The sequence below is a fragment of the Somniosus microcephalus genome, chromosome 11 (genome assembly GCF_052327205.1).
Source record: "Somniosus microcephalus isolate GS21.2 chromosome 11, FLI_Smic_1.0, whole genome shotgun sequence".
Lineage (NCBI taxonomy): Eukaryota > Metazoa > Chordata > Chondrichthyes > Squaliformes > Somniosidae > Somniosus > Somniosus microcephalus.
The window spans coordinates 148,104,416-148,121,678 of NC_140997.1; the positions used below are offsets into that span (position 1 = coordinate 148,104,416).

Here is a 17,263-nt window from a genome sequence, read left to right on the forward strand (position 1 = left end):
CTTGATGATGGTGTTGGAACCGTGAACAGCCACACAGTTGTGAGTGAAGAGGGAGTAGAGGAGGGGGCTCAGCACACATCCTTGTGGGGCCCCCGTGTTCAGGGTCGGGGGGGGGGGGAGGTGTGGTTACCTAATTTGACAGACTGGGGTCTGTTTGTTAGGAAGTCCAGGGTCCAGTTGCAGAGGGAAGTGTTCAGGCCAAGAGTTTGGAGTTTGGTGGCCAGCTTGTTGGGGACGATAGTGTTGAATGCTGAGCTGTAGTCTATGAACAGCATTCTGATGTAGGTCTCTTTACCGTCTAAGTGATTCAATGCAGAGTGTAGAGCAGTTGTGATTGCATCCTCCGTTGATCTGTTTGCACGATAGGCAAACTGGTGTTGGTCAAGAGAGGCGGGAACACTGGCTTTGATGTGAGCCAGGACCAGTCTCTCTCAACACTTCATTATGATGGGTGTGAGTGCGACAGGTCGATAGTCGTTCAGGCACGTCACAGCCGTTTGTATTGGCACAGGAATAATGGTAGCGGTCTTGAAGCATGTAGGGACTACTGCCTGGGCCAATGACAGATTGAAGATGGCGGTGAAGACATCAGCCAGCTGATCACATTCCTTGAGTACCCGTCCAGGGATGCTATCTGGTCCAGCAGCCTTTCGTGTGTTCACTCCGCGTAGAACACCCCTTACATCGGAGGTCGACAGAGTGAGCACCTGGTCTTCCGGGGGTGGCAAGGCTTTGGTAGCCGGCTCCCTGTTGTCCCTGTCGAAGCGAGCGTAGAAGTTGTTAAGCTCCTCCGGAAGGGAGGCATCGCTAACCGGGGGGCTGGTGTTTTTGCCCTTGTAGTCAGTGATGGACTGGATGCCTTGCCACATGCGCCAGGGGTCCGAGTTGTTGTGGAAATGATCCTCTATCCGCAGTGTCTGTTTCCTTTTTGGCAGTCCTGATACCCTTTTTTAGGTTGGTCCTAGCTGCACTGTAAGCCGCCGCGTCGCCAGATTTAAATGCTGCGTCGCGTGCTTTCAACAGCGAGCGGACCTCTCCGTTCATCCAGGGTTTCTGGTTGGGGTATGTCCTGATATTTTTATGGGTCATGACGACCTCGACACAGCTGTTAATGTAGAATAGCACTGTGGATGCGTATTCCTCGATGTCATTATGGGCAGACATGCCCCAATCAGTGCGTTCGAAGCAATCCTGAAGCTCCGAGACTGCCCCCTCTGGCCATACTTTCACTGATCTCACTGATGTTCTCACTCTTTTGATGAGCGGCTTGTATGCCGGGGCTAGAAACAGGGAGAGGTGGTCAGACTTCCCAAGGTGGGGGCAGGGAATGGCCTTATAAGCATCTACAATGCTCGTGTAGACTTGATCCAGTGTGTTCTCCCCTCTTGTGGCGCAGGAAACATTCTGGTGGAATTTCAGTAGTACAGTTTTTAGGTTTATGTGATTGAAGTCCCCCGCGACGATAAAAGCTCCGTCTGGGTGCGCAGTTTGTTGTTCGCTGATGGCCCTGTAGAGGTCCTTCAGTGCTAGTTTGGCATTAGCATGTGGTGGGATGTAGACCGCAGTGATGGTAACAGCTGTGAATTCCCGAGGCAGGTAGAAGGGTCTGCACCTTACCATGAGGAATTCCAAATCAGCCGAACAGGATCTATCAATTATATCAGTGTTAGTGCACCAGGCATTGTTAGTGTAAATGCACAAACCGCCTCCCTTGCTCTTACCGGAGTCTGCAGTCCTGTCGGCGCGGAAGACCGTGCGTCCTTCTAGTTGGATGGTGGTGTCAGGGATGCCGTTGTTCAACCAGGTCTCTGAAGATCATGGCGCAGCATTCCTTTGTCCTTTTCTGTGAGGAGAGATCAAGTTTGATCTCATCCATTTTGTTTTCTAGTGACCTGACGTTGGCCAGGAAAATACTTGGGAGGGAGGGTTTGTGTGGGGCCCTCTTCAGCCTGTTTTGGATACCGGCCCTCTTACCCCGCTTCTGCTTGCGTTCCCTGTGCCGACTTCCGGCTGGGGAAGGATGCCACGCTGGTCCTGGGGGTCGGGCGATGTCGGGAGGCAGATCGATGTCGCCGAGTGTGAGCCGCACGCAGTCGGCCCCGATGTCGAGCGTCTGCCGGCTGTACAGTAGGCCTGCCCTCAATTCCCGTATCAGCAGAGTCCAGAAGAGACTCAGAAGGAGGGTGAAAACGCTCAGTCTCGGGAGAGACATCAGGAAATACACATTTCCTGGGTATACACATCAGGAAAGGATGAACAGCCTGGGTCTTTTTTTTTCCTCCTTTTGAAAAAAGAAGGCTGAGGGGTGACCTAATAGAGGTCATTAAAATTATGAATGGTTTTGATTGAGTGGATACAGAGAGAATGTTTCCACTTGTGGGGAAGAGCATAACTGGAGGCCATCAATATAAGATGGTCACCAAGAAATCCAATAGGGAATTCAGAAGAAACTTCTTTACCCAAAGAGTGGTGAGAATGTGGAACTTGCTACCATGAGGAGTGGTTGAAGTGAAGAGTATAGATGCATTTAAGGGGAGGCTGGACAAACATATGAGGGAGAAGGGAATAGAGGGTTATGAGGAAAGACTGGAGGAGACTCGAGTGAAGCATAAATGCCAGCATGGACCGAATGGCCTGTTTCTGTGCTGTGTATCCTATGTAATGTAATCATTCAGTTTAATGGGTTAGTGATAGTGGTACAATTTAATCTCTATCAGAAACCTGGACTACTGAAGAGAGAAAGAAAGACTTGCATTTCTGTAGCACCTTTCATGATCTCAGGATGTCCCAAATTGCTTTCCAGCCAATGAAGTACTTTTGAAATGTAATGTAGGAAACGCAGCAGCCTATTTGCGCACATCAAGATCCCACAAACAGCGATGAGATAATACCCGATTTTTTGAGGGATGAATGTTGGCCAGGAAACTGGGAGAACTCCCATGCTCTGCTAAAAGTGCTAGGGGATCTTTTACGTCCACCTGAGGGCAGACGGGGCCTCGGTTTAACATCTCACCTGAAAGACGGCACCTCCGACAGTGCAGCACTCCCTCAGTACTGTAATGGAGTACCAACCTAGATTATGTGTTCCAGTCTGGAATGAGGCTTGAACCCACAACCTTCTGACTCATAAGCAAGAGTGCTACCACTGAGCCACAGCTCACGCTCCTCGTTCCGCTGCAATCTCATTCTAACTACTCGGTATCACATTTTGGGTTTTGATTTTCACCAGATTGAATTGTGAAACTTCCCATGTGCTAAAAACAGAATTTAACTTCAGTTATTGTGAAGCAGTTACCTTGGTCATGGGCTGCTTTGGGGGGCTGCATCACTTGTTGCTTGTGGTCATTGTTCTATGCATTTTTGCTGCCTTCGTATACAGATTTTTTTTGTTTGTATACAGATTTTTGAACGATAAGGGAGTCCAGGGTTATGGGGAGCAGGCAGGGAAGTGGAGTCAAGGCCAAGATCAGATCAGCCATGATCTTATTGAATGGCGGAGCAGGCTTGAGGGGCCAAATGACCTCCTCCTGCTCCTACGTCTTATGTTTGTATGTTGTAGGTTCAGTGGTTTTGAAGTTAAGTTAGCTTTTGCGAGTTTTCAAGGTTGTCGGTTTTGGACTTTGCTCATTCAGTCTGCTGTACATTAAACTTCCTGCAGCTAAATCATGTTTTCTTTGCAAACTGGACTCAATTGGATCAAACCCAAAATATTTCTTCCCCCAAGAGGCACTTGTATCTTCTCGGCAGTAACTTTGAAACCCTGCAGCTGATGGTGAAAGTTTAGATGCAACTTCCTGTTGCTTTGCTGCAAACTGAGGAGAGTTGGATAAAGTCTGACTTATTTGCTCGCTTGGTTTCTTTTGTGAACGCCGATGACTTCTTGTGCGAGAAGAGCAATCTGGTACACGGATTTGTTTCATAAAAAAAAACTTTCAAACCTTGTCAAGTTACCTCAAAAGGACCTGATAACACTTCTCTGGAAACTGTCATGGCTCATGAAGAGCAGACTTCATACTTCATACAGCCATCTTGGCTGGCCACTCAAACGTTGTGCTTCCTGCTGGAGCCTTTTGTGATGTAGCAACGTTGTGCAAAACAAAGGCAGCAAAAATGCATAGAATAATGACCACAAGCAACACGCGATGCCTTTTTAATGTAATAAAACTTCCCCTAAAGTACTGCACAAACAAATAGGACATGCCCATAATCTCACGGTGCTAACGCTACTAGTGGGGAATTCCCACAGCCAGTCAAACCCTGATTCGCCCGGTCTGTGTTGCTGGTCGTTTCCAAATGCCAACACCTGATCTCCCAATAGTACCACTCACTAACCAGAACTGTAAGTGCACATTTTATATTACTTAAGACTTTAAAAAAAAAAAAATTTAAGTATTTTCCACCATCCTGGGGACAGGCAGCTGAGTTACACTGGACACAAAGGCTTTGAGCACCTCTGAGACAGAGAGTTATGTTGGACAGTGCCAATTGAGAGTCGACTGTGGCAAATGTGCCACGGTGTCCTGGCACTGGGAGCAGAATCTGTTCCCTTATTCTGCTGCTTAGCTAGTTCCTGCCTACTTGAAATATCAACAGATTGAAAACCAATCCTAATTCCTGTAAGTGTTGCAGAATGTACAGGACTACGAACCTATCGCCCATTCCTCCCTCCCGTTCCCTCTGGATCTGATGACTCCAGGATTCTCTGACATGGTTTTACACCAAAACCTCTTGTGTTTTTGCAACAAGTGCATGCTTCTCTGTTTCCCTGCATTGCAACATATGCTGCACTTCAAAAGTACTTAACTGGCTGTGAAGCACTTTGAAAGAAAGACTTGGATTTATATAGTGCCTTTCACGATCACTGGACGTCCAAAAGCGCTTTACAGCCAATGAAGTACTGGACAAACAAACGTGACATGCCCATAATCTTGCCGTACTAACACTACCAGTGGGGAATTCCCACAGCCAGTCAAATCTTGATTGGCCCGGCCTGTTTTGCTGACCGTTTCCAAATGCCAACACCTGATCTCCCAGTACTACCACTTTGGAAAGTTTGGAGGTGGTAAAAGGTGCCATGCAAATGCAAGCTATTTCTTTATTTTTTTACAAACTTTTTGTCATGGTCCTTAAATTTCAAACAGGGTCTTGTTCAAGGACCACTCTTAGGAGCCTGAAATTATTGCTATGTGTGGTACAGGTAGACTACCTTTTATCCGAACTTCCGAAAACCGAAACCCTCTAAAAACCGACGGTTTTTTCGTTCAGCGTAAGTCGTGCGCACGACATGACCAGAGTGGCGCACGACTTACGCTGAGCAGAGGGTCAGCGTAAGTCGTGCGCATGACCCCGACCCCCGCCGACGACCCCCCGGCGGACCCCCGCCGACCCACCCCCGACAAATTTCCCAGTCTTATAAAATACCTTCCGAAATTTTCCGAAAACCGAAACACGGCTGGTCCCGAGGTTTTTGGATAAAGGATAGTCTACCTGTACTTGCATGTTAACTGAACACTAGATGGCCCCCTTATGGGAGTAAGCACATTGTAATAATTACACCCTCTTATGTTCATTAATAAATAGACATTCTTATTATGAACACAGCTAGCTTTTGCTAGTTACTTTATTGAGCACATGTGGACTAGGTACAGTATCTGTAGAGGCTTCCATCTTGACTGCTGCCTTGTGGGTAGCCTAGTGCCTCGTGGGTAATGTAGTCTTAATATACATACAGCTGGGTAGTGTTGTGGGGGACTACGGTCTCCCGCGTAAAGAAATAGGCAACACAGCGAGCTACAAGAAATAGGTCTTTACTCCAACTCTCTCAATACAGTACTGAATTCGTGAAGCCCGCGAACCTGTGATGACTCACGGATTGGTCACCTGCTGGAACCTGATTGGTTTTCCTTCTATCAGCAGCAGGCAAGTCTGAACGTGCCTTATTCCTCTCAGCTTGCAACTGTCTTGCGGGGGGAGGGGAATACAGCAGTTAAAAGGGGATTATACAGGTTTATCTACATAGTGTTTCCCCAATGTGGCAACGCCACAGTGTAGTCTTATACATACAGCTACATACAGCTCTACAGCTCCACCTAGTGTCCACTATAGAATGACGTTATTGATCATTACACACCCCACCAGCCTCCACATTCAACGGATCATTTTCCGCCACCTCCAACGTGATCCCACCACCAAACACATCTTCCCCTCACCTCCCCTTTCAGCATTCCGAAGGGACCGCTCCCTTTGCGACACCCTAGTCCACTCCTCAATCACCCCTAACAGGCCTTCTCCCTCACCTGGCACCTTCCCGTGTAAGCGCAGGAGATGCAACACATGCCCTTTTACCTCCTCCCTTCCCACTGTCCAGGGCCCCAAACACCCCTTCCAGGTGAAACAGCGATTTACTTGTACTTCTTGCAATTTAATATACTGTATTCGCTGCTCATGATGCGGTCTCCTCTACACTGGGGAGACCAAACACAGATTGGGCGACCGCTTTGCGGAACACCTCCGTTCAGTCCGTAAGGGTGACCCTGAGCTTCCGGTCGCCTGTCACTTTAATTCTCCGCTTCACTCCCACTCTGACCCCTCTGTTCTCGGCCTATTACATTGTTCCAATGAAGCTCAACGTAAGCTCGAGGAACAGCACCTCCTCTTTCGATTAGGCACTTTACAGCCTTCTGGACTCAACATAGAGTTCAACAATTTCAGATAATAAGCCCTGCCCCCCATTTTTCATGCTGTACGATTCTACCATTCCCATTTGCAACATTTTCACAGTATGTTCTTTCAATTCCTTCCTCCCCTCCTGAACCCCCCCCCCCCTGGGCTCTACCTGCTTAATATCTGTTACATCTCCAGCTATTTCCAGTTCTGATGAAGGGTCACAGACCTGAAACGTTAACCCTGTTTCTCTCTCCACGGATGCTGCCTGGCCTGCTGAGTATTTCCAGCATTTTCTGTTGTTTCAGATTTCCAGCATCAGCAGTATTTTGCTGTTGTATTGCAATAATTACACTTTTGTTTTGCTGTTGTTCTTTGGAAGATTCTAGAGGGTCTGGAAATTAGAAGAAAAACTCCAGCTAGTTATAACCAGACCAATACAATTGGTTATTGGGACACAATGGTTATCATACTCTGGTCTGCACTGTGCGTTCGCCACATCGTGAGCCCAGGCAGTTGCCAAATGGAGGCCAGGTGCTACCCATATAAAGGGGGAAATTACTACGGGAGAATAGTTCCATTGAAACGATAGGCCCCATTGCTTTAAAAGAGCTTCCATTGGTTGTGGTAATAATGCTGGGATAGCTCTGCTTTCTCATAGCATTGTGTCAGCAGCCTCAGCTGGTATTGCCGTCGTCTGAGTTCGAAGGCTACAAGGTCCCACTCTGGAACTTGAGGACATGATCTACACTGACACTCCAGTGCTTTGCTCAGGGAGTGCTCCATTGCCAAAGGTGCCATTTTGAGATGAGATGTTAAACTTGAGGCCCTTTTAGCTGACTCCGAGGCAAGAGTGCCACCAACTGAGCCAGAGCTGACACCAGACTTGGTCTGTGCATCACTGTGCGTGCGTGTGCGTGACGGCACCTCCGACTGTGCGCGTGTTCATCCAAAAGACGGCACCTCCGACTGTGCGCCGCTCCCTCGGCACTGCACTGGAGTGTCAGCCTAGCTTTATGTGCTCAAGTCCCTGGAGTGGGACTTGAACCCACAACCTTCTGACTCAGAGGCGAGTGTGCTACCCACTGAGCCACAGCTGACACTTATACTCTAAGGACACTGAGGCCAAGGTTGCCCAAACCAGTTTAAAAAAATTTAAAAAAACAGACACACCCAGTTGTTGCAACTAGCTGCAGATTCATAGCAACACTTTGGTAAATTTGTTTCCTCTTGGCACCTCTACATGGGTTTGCAACCATGAAAACCACAAGTCTATGTCTCGCATTCGGTCTCCTCTCCACTTTTACGAGAGTCGCAGCTGAAACCAATGGTGGAGGTGGCCAAAGAAACTGTCACTGCTATCTTGAGTGCCACAATCTGTCCTGCTGCGCGCTCTCCTCTTCTGTCTTCCTCCTTTCCCCATTCCTTCAGCCCGCCATCCTTCATCTTTCTCTTTGCTCTAACAGCTCCCCTGAGAGGTGAGGTTGGGGGAGGAGCAGGGAAAAGTAGCTCTTGAATTATTCATAATGGAGGCAACCATGTTCCTTTGTCCTTCCTCTTGCACACCATACTGCTAAAATCATCCTGTATTTTAAACAGAGCAGTTTTAATCAGGTATCATCCAAAGGAACCATTGCAGAATAATAAATGTTCTAACTCTGGCAGCAATCCTCAGTACCTCTTGTTAGGTCAGGGTGTTTGAAACGTACCGTTTTTCATGCATTAAACAAATCTATAAAATGCAAATTGTGCCAAATGTGAGAATTTGCAAGTGTAATTGCCCCCTGATTAATTTAATGTAACACTTTTTGTTCTGTCAAGAATACGAAGCTGCACATACCACTTAAGGCTACCTCCTGAAAAAGACGGGCTTGTTGAGATACCGCGGCAAACGTGGGAGTCGAGACCAGAGTTGATGGAACACAACTGCTTTAATTTACATCATGGCAAAAAGAGCTTGAAAAGCCCGCGCAACCACTTAAATACTCCCCAGACAGGAAGTGCTCCCGGCAGCCTGTCCCTGCGGGAAACAAGTTGCCGGAGGAAAGGGCCCCCGGCTGGGGGCGGCTGCTGCCGGCAGTGCGCCTGCGTAAACTGTCCGTGCCGCCGTGAGCGGATTATGTCCAATGGTGGCGTGTCGCCACAGGCTATTGATGCGCATCATTCCACCCTTCGCATGGAGGAGCTGGTCCAATAGAAGTGGTTCCGCAGGATGCGGTGGCTCCTGGTGCAGTGCAAACCATTGATTATGGGGTGTAGCAATTTCTAGAATGCCACTGACGACGGAGAAACGAGTGCAGGTGCACTCCTGCTTCAGCCACGATCGTAACTTATCTTTTGGGACAAAGGCCTTCCCTCTCGGCAAGAAGCCTGTACAGGCCCAATGCAGGCAAGGCACTCATCCACTCACAGCCACTTTATTTCCCATTGGAGGAACTTAGAAGAAGCCTTGGAAACCCATCTCCATGTTGTATATATTACAGCACTATTGCTCATGTTTGGGAAGATGTTGTAATATAATTGTGTCACACTGCAATATATTAAGTGGACTTAAAAATTAAACCGGTAGCAAGCCATGCTTTTGCAGAAAGCTGTTTTTTCTCCTCTCCCAAAATTCCCTGTTTAGATCTTCCCAGTCCAGGTTTCACCCTTCTCTCGGTATCGAAACGGCCTCAGCCATTGTTGACATTGTCCATGACACTGATCTTGGTGCTTTATTCCTCCTCAACCTTTCTGGGGTGTTTGGCACAGTTGATCACACCATCCACGTCTGTGAGACTGCCCTCACATGGATCTGTTCATCTCCATCTGACTGTAGCCAATGCAGCTGTAGCAATGGCTTCTCTTCCCTCTCTGATATTGTTGCTGCTGAAGTCCTGCAAGCATCTCTCCTTTGCCCCATCCTTGTCGTTAGCTAGCTGCTACCCCTCGGCAATATTACCCACAGACACAGGGTCAACTGCCACGTATACACTGATGCCCAGCTCTATCTCTAGAATACCCCTCCAACACCTCCATCGACTCCTTCACTGCCTCTGATCTATTGGACTGTGTTCCAGCTCAAATTCAGGAAGACTGACGCTATTGAGGGTCATTTTAAACTAACCCTCCTGGCGAGAAACTGACTGGTCAAACACCTGTTTTACACTCCACCTGATTTAACACTCCCATCATGGAAAGCAAAATTAGGTGGAATGTAAAACCAGTGCTCGACCCAAACCAGTCAGTTTCCCACCGAGCGGGTTAGGTTAAGATCCTCGTCTTCGACTCCCCCGACCCCCGCACCCCCCCCCCCCCCCCAAAGCTATATTCTGTTGCCGTTGATTCCATCCCCCTCCTTAACCACTGTCTCGCCTTGAACCAGACAGTTCATATTGGTGTCCTGTTTGACACCAAGCAGAGCTCCAAATCCCACTATCTGTCCAGCATTTGCTTTCATCCCTGCCGCATCGCCCACCTCCACCCCTACCTCAGCCCCATTGCAGCTGACTCCTTAACTGAGCCTTTTTCACTCCTAACTTGGCGACCCTAATGCTGTCCTTGCTGGTTTCTCATTCTTCACCCTCCATGAGCTCCAACCTGCCGCCCATATCCTAACCCACACCAAGTCCCACTTGTTCACCACCCATGTTCTTGCTGATCTATGTTGGTTCCCATACTCCATTAAAAGAATTTAAAATGCTCATTTTTAAACCCCTCTAATGCCCTTGCCTTCTAACTGCTATAGAAATGTAAATTATTTTTGATGCCCTTGCAAGGAGGTCGCAATGAAATTCATCTTCATTTGTTCTCCACTTGCTAATTGTGTTCTGTCACTGAGATAGAAACCTGGAAAGGCTTTTACCTTCCATAACTCCAAAGACAAAATAGTTGTCTCCAAGCTGACACCCCTGGCGATGGAAGATTAGAACCACATCAACTCTTTGGCAGACTCCTTAATATGATACCATAGGCCGGCAGTACTCTAGGGCAGTGTTGATGCTTGAACAGCCAACTTGCTCATTATTGGGACCTGGAGGAGCAATCCCGTCACTGGGCAGTGGGAATCTTTCACTCTGCTTCAGACAATGCTGTAAGCTGTAATGCCCTAACGGGTGGGAAAGGCCTAGCTGGGCACATTATGGGAACTTGCCAATGCATTATGCTGGTTAAACTCTTAGCTGTAGCCCTGCACGTGCTTGAGGATCACTATGCCTTGGTTGTTGTCGTCCTGTGTTGAAACTTTCTAGACCTGGGCAAGTGGGGTGTGTCCCAAAAGCGAGGCAATATGCACTCTACGGAAGGTAAACAAAATATCTACCAATGTGGAGGTTGCACTGGCTTGTTTGGGAGACTCTTTGAGCACAGAAATGGGTTCTGGAATGTATCTGACACCAACTGATCCAAAAAAAAAAAGTTTTGTACACTATCTGAGCTCCATTTATAAAATAAATTCCACTTTCTGTTTCTCTATTGAGTGATAGAACTGAAACCTAATCTTAGTTTAATGACATGACACAATAAATTAGCCATTTTGGTAATTGTGCCTGTTTCAGTTTGGATTCCAGTGGGCCAGGTCCTGACATTTGCACTTGCTAAATCTGACTGCCCTTCTTCCAGTAATGGACTTCTACCCCCAAATATTTCATGGGTCTACAAGTCTGTCACCAGGCTAAGGGAGCCGGATTTTTCACTTTAAATGCTGGGAGCCGGCTTGTAGACGCAGGTCTCCCAGAATCTGAAAATCAAGAGCCAGAGGGGGAGATGAAGGGAACTTTTTTTTTTCATGCAGTGATCTGGAATGCACTACCGGAAATGCTGGTGGAAGCAGATTCAGTAGTCACTTTCAAAAGAGAATTGGATAAATACTTGAAAAGGAAAAGTCTTGAGGGCTATAGGGAAAGAGTGGGACTAATTAGATCGCTCTTTCAAAGAGATGGGACAGGCACGATGGGCCGAATGGCCTCCATAAGAGTATGATTAAAATGGTGGCAGCTTAAAAGTGACAATTCTTGTGGACGACTGTTCGGCTATCTTTTGGGGGAGAGGAATGAAGAGAATCCCTGAGTTGTGGCAACGAGCTGATTGTGGGAGCTGCCCTGACGATGTGCAAATGTTGTTTATGTATTTGTTACCCTGGTGGTCCGCACGTAATCTTGCTGCCCGACTTGTATTGGTTTATTCAGGAGCATGGCCACGGAGGATGATGGTTTCTGTCTCTTGAAATTTGAGGCTTTGCTCCATTTATTTTTGTGCCGGAAGAGGATTTATTCACAGGTAATGGAGTTTCAGTGGCTGAGACTGGGTGAAGGATTTATCAATGAAGTGATGCAGGCCAGCAGTTATTAAAAGCGGTTGCTCGTTAGTTCCTTGCCCCCCCTGATTAAAACAATTGACACAGGTCGCAGTGCACCGCTAGCATGAATCAACCATTCAAAAACATTGGGTTACTCATCAATCTGCTGATTTTTTCCACTTACATCCCAAGAACAATCAAATTACACATCGTAACTTGTGATGGAAGGCTTGGAATTTCATTAGCTGGATGCTCGGAAGATTTGCAGCCGCCTTGCCTGTTTCTGGACAGCCACGACAGCTGAGAAACCATGAGGATCTTACATGATGGACAGTTGTTTTTGTATTTCTGTCGCACTCGACGCTGGGTGAAAGCCCCAAGTTTCAGCAGGGTCGTTCATAGGAAACGCATCTCGGTTAAATTAATCGGGAGAGTTGATAATGCAAAGGAAAAGCCTCGACTTCAAAGGTGAAAACTGAGTAGCGGTTTCTGTTTCGCATTCTATAAGTATTAAATGAGTGGACTTGAAGATTACTGAAACTGGCTGCGACGGTGTGAGGGACCATGAAATGGGGTCATGCTCACCACCTTGCTGAGGAAAAACTGTAAACCTAAAATTAATGGGATCGGGGAAATGTTAAATAAATAGAAGTGCCTTGTTTAAGGTAAAAAGGAATAAGCAAGAAGCTACAAATGCTGGAAGTCTGAAGTAAAAGCAGGAATTGCTGGAAATATACAGCACTGACGATGCTAGTGTTCAGCTCTATTCAGAACTCGCTGCTATAGTGAAGTGGTCCATGCCAACCTGAAGCAGGTTCTGGTCAGTATCCAGGCTTGGCTTCACAAGTGACGGGTAACATTCATGCTATGCAAGTACTAGGTAATCACTATTTCAAACAAGAGAAATCCAACTCGCTTTCTCCAATTACACCACCTTCACTGAGTACCCTTCGCCCCTCTCCCCACCCCCCCCCCCCCAAAACCCCCATCAACATCTTAGGGATGACCAGAAGCTTAATTGACCAACCATTAACAACACTGTGGCTGCAAGAGCAGGATGGAGGTTGGCTCATCTGTGAGAAAAGGTTCACCTCTTGACTCCTTAAAGCTCCTTCACCATCCACAAGACTCAAGGCAAGACTGTGATGAAATACCACTCGCCTGGATGAGTGCAGCCGGCAGCTTCTTTGATCGGCATTCCTGACCGGACTCGAGATTCACTCCCTCCATCGCCGGTGCACTGTGGCTGCAGTATGGACAATTTACATGAAGCACTGCAGCAACTCCCCAAGACCTCACTCCTGTGCTACCGAGAGCGATGAGCTGTAATCTCATGGGAATACCATCACCTATGAGTCTTCCTCCAGGTCACATGTCGTCCTGACTTGAATATGTGTCACTAGCATTGCTGTCAATATCCTGCTATTCCCTACCTAACACCACGACTGTGGGAGCACTGTCGCCACAAGGACTATAGTGGCTGAAGGAGTAGGCTCACCACCACCTTCTCCAGGCAAGCTAGGGATGGCCAATTGGTGGCCAGTGCCACCAACCTCCAAGAAGAGTTTTTTTTTTTAAAGTTCATGTGCTAACATCAACCAAGGCAGTGGTGTGGACACTACAATGGGCCTCATCGTTTCTGGGATAGGAGGAAGAAAGTAACTAAGTGACCCCTGCAGGGAGTGCATGTGTGGGGACATTGAGTGAGGACAGTATTGGGCTTGGCGGTTGCCGTCTCTGACCAAATAGCCTTTTGATGCTCGCTGTCCAAGGCTTGTGCATGAAGGCAGACCATTTAGGTGTAGCAACTGTGGAAATAGATCCCAGCATGAGGCTGGCGTTGCCCCTCCCCCCTCCGATTTTTTTAATGAAGGGTAGTAATGTTTGATGGCTTAAGAAACAGGCCAACCTACTTTCTCACAGATTGTTGGTGTGCGCTCAGGTCTGTTCTCCCCACTTGTGTGAGTGCTCAGGTTTTTATTTCCCCCATCCTGGCATTTGAAAGAAAATGAAAAGAGAAATTAATGGAAGCTAAAGGAGGGCTGGTTACAGAATGAAAGGCTTTTTTTTAAACCAGAGACTAGATGGTGTGAAGTGGATTGTGCCATTACTGTGACCGTACCAAGCTTTGATTGTATTTGGGTAGCTGTGTGAAACTTGGAATGAGGCTTTAGACCAGACTTCTCTTCACAAGTTATGTGCTGAGTTGGTAGGAGAGTAGATTGATGAAAGGATATTTTATTCTTGCTTTGAACGCAGTTCAAAAGGAATTGGTTTTTTCGTTTACAAGAACCTTTCCAACCTGACTGAAGTTGCTTAATGAGCTTTCATAAAAGGTTTACAAGGGAAGCAACCTTCAGCAAATACTTTAAATAGGAAATGTCCACCAACGAGAGTCTGCCCTTTTGTAACGTGAATATGTAAACTGGGCCAAAAACAGGAATTTCAAAATACTTCTCTCGGCATGCTGTATCAAGACCGTAAATATTTTTTGCACTCCTCTCCCATCGAGGCATATAACACAGGTCAGATGCTCGGTAGGATTCCCAGTGCTCCGCCTCAGACGCATGCCATGCTGGTTTCCGACCAGCACACAGCAGTAGTGAGGTGGTGCTGAATGATCCTAGTTTGGGCGCCTTGTATCTATATTTCACACTGGCCAACTGTCAGTGTGCAGGGTACGAGCGAAATGACGCCCAGTTGTGAGTGGAGCCCCGAAATGGGAGATTTCTGCTGGAAAGAGAAATACATTGAAATTCCTCCTTTTTAATGGTGGGATAGGGTGGGGTCTTTTGATTTTTTTTTCAAAAAGTACACCTTTTATTTTAAGTTTCTGATTATATATAACTTTTTTTGTTTAAATTTTTCTACAGACTGCCTCTTTAAGCTATGTCCTATGAACCGATACTCCGCACAGAAACAGTTCTGGAAAGCAGCTAAGCCTGGCGGCAACACTACCACAGATGCAGTGCTGCTGAATAAACTACATGTAAGTAGAATACATACACCTCAAAATATAATGGCCTTGCCTCTGGAAGCTATGGAACTGATTAATGTGCCAGCTCTCGCCAGTAACCCTGGAGTTAGTGACTTAAGGCCTTTAATTTTTGCAGGGTACTCCTTAAAGGGATCTCTGTTCCAAGACTTGAGTACAAAAATCTAATCTGACACTCCAGTGCAGTACTGACGGAGCACTGCCCTGTCAGAGGTGGCATCTTTCGGATGAGGCGTTAAATGTCTGTTCTCTCAGGTGGACGCAAAAGATCCCATTTCCCCTATTTTGAAGAAGAGCAGGGGAGTTAGCCTTGGTGTCTTGGCTAATATTTATCCCTCAATCAACATCACTGAAAAACAGATTATCTGGTCATTATCACATTGCTGTATTTGGGAGCTTGCTGTGTGCAAGTTGGCTGCCGCATCTCCTGCATTACAACAGTGACTACACTTCAAAAATACTTAATTGTCTGTGAAGCGCTTCGGAATGTCCCGAGGTTGTGAAAGGCGCTATAGAAATGCAACAACTTTATTTCTTGGCATCTCTTCCACCCCTCCCCCATGCACTTTTTTTCACGATTCTATGAAAATTCCATCTGGGAATTACTGGGAGCAAGAGTCACTCCTGCTAAACAAAAAGACTCCAATTGGGGAGGTTACCAATTTCGCAATCGTTCCTATTCTTAAAACATCTTATTGCTCCCTGTTGAGGACCAGGCCAAAATGATGGCAGGTGATTAATAAAATAGCAAAATACTGCGGATGCTGGAAATCTGAAATAACAGGAAGTGCTGGAAACACTCACCAGTTCAGGCAGCATCGAGGAGAGAGAAACAGTTAGCATTTCAGGTTGAACCCTTTGTCAGAACTGGAAAAGGTTAGAGAAGAGAGATTTTTAAGCAGGGGCAGGGAGGAGGGCAGGACCTTCCCTTTGTTCTTTCCTCCCTTGCTTAAAAATCTCCTCTTCCCTAACCTTTTCCAGTTCTGACGAAGGGTTCAACCCGAAACGTTGACTCTTTCTCCTCGATGCTGCCTGACCTGAGTGTTTCCAGCAGGTGATTAATAGTTTGTTTTTCAAAGTCTTTGGGAGGTGTCTGTCCATGTTTTAAAGTACTGCAGTTTCATACTTTACACCTATCTAGGTTATCTTGTGATGGGCCAGAAAATTTATGCTCACCAGTCTAGGATGTTGAAACGCCTGCCGATGTCTTAGGTTTTCACCGCCCAAAGCAGAGATACCCCAGTAATTTAAACGTAACTGCAGGTATTCTACTTCCCTAGACAGGCTCTTCGTCGATGGTCCTCTTGCTGGGTTGATGGTAAGGCAGGGCACCGGAGCCGAGGTGGGAGAGAGAGAGAGATGGCTTCCCGAAGGACTAGTTATACCCTTCCCAGTAGCCCTTATCTCCCGCCAGATCAGCTCATTTCTTTTGTCTAATCTGGACGTATTGAAACTCATACGAAAGGTACCGATCTGGGCCCATCGACCTGGATGGCTGGTAATCGGCTTTACTGATCTCATCAGTGTTCCCCTTTGTCCAACTGGTTTCGTGATGGGGCCATTCCAGTCTGAATGCCCCGTTGATCGTTTTGAAGTTTTTAGGTAAACAATGATGATGTTCTCTAAATGAAGGTCTGAATGCAGCTGAGCTTGTCCCACTACATATCAGTAGGCCCTGACTGCTGTTGATTGTTTGTGCAAACAACCTTGATGGCTTTAATCAGAGGCCCGAATGCCACTGGGTTTGCTTCTAATGCATAAATGCAGAAGGCTTGTCTGCATTCAAGTTCTGGAAAGTTCCTTCTCGCAGTCATCAGAATACAAGCAGTCAGTCCAAACTGAAACTTACAGGCTTTGGCCATGAGGCTGACCGCAGCCATCTTGTTGTGCCCTGGATTTTAAACTCAGTCCAACCAGGGTTTCTTTAATAAACCAAAAGTAAATCTTCGGGGGAGACATGAAATTTGCGAATCCTTTCAGTTTGACAGGGTAGATGCTGAGAGAATGTTTCCCCTCGTGGGGAAAGCTGGAACTCGGGGGGCATAGTCTCGGAATAATGGGACGCTCATTTAAAACGGAGATGAGGAGGAATTTCTTCTGAGGGTCATGAATCTTTGGAATTCTCTACCCCAGAAAGCTGTGGAGGCAGGGTCATTGAATATATTTAAGGTGGAGATAGACAGATTTTTGAACGATAAGGGAGTCGAGGGTTATGGGGAGCGGGCAGGAAAGTGGAGTTGAGGCCAAGATCAGATCAACCATGATCTTGAATGGCGGAACAGGCTCAAGGGGCCAAATGGCCTACTCCTCCTATTTCTTATGTAGGTTTT

General features: G+C 46.9%; 1 protein-coding gene across 1 annotated transcript in view; it reads left to right on the forward strand.

Moving 5' to 3' along the window:
• Nucleotides 1-17,263, forward strand: part of LOC147110942 (inositol 1,4,5-trisphosphate-gated calcium channel ITPR1-like) — a 509,662-nt gene that overhangs the window by 109,626 nt on the left and 382,773 nt on the right. The window contains exon 4 of the mRNA XM_085999984.1: nt 14,812-14,927. Within this exon, the coding sequence (XP_085856110.1) occupies nt 14,812-14,927 (116 nt within the window). The remainder of the gene's footprint in view (nt 1-14,811; nt 14,928-17,263) is intronic.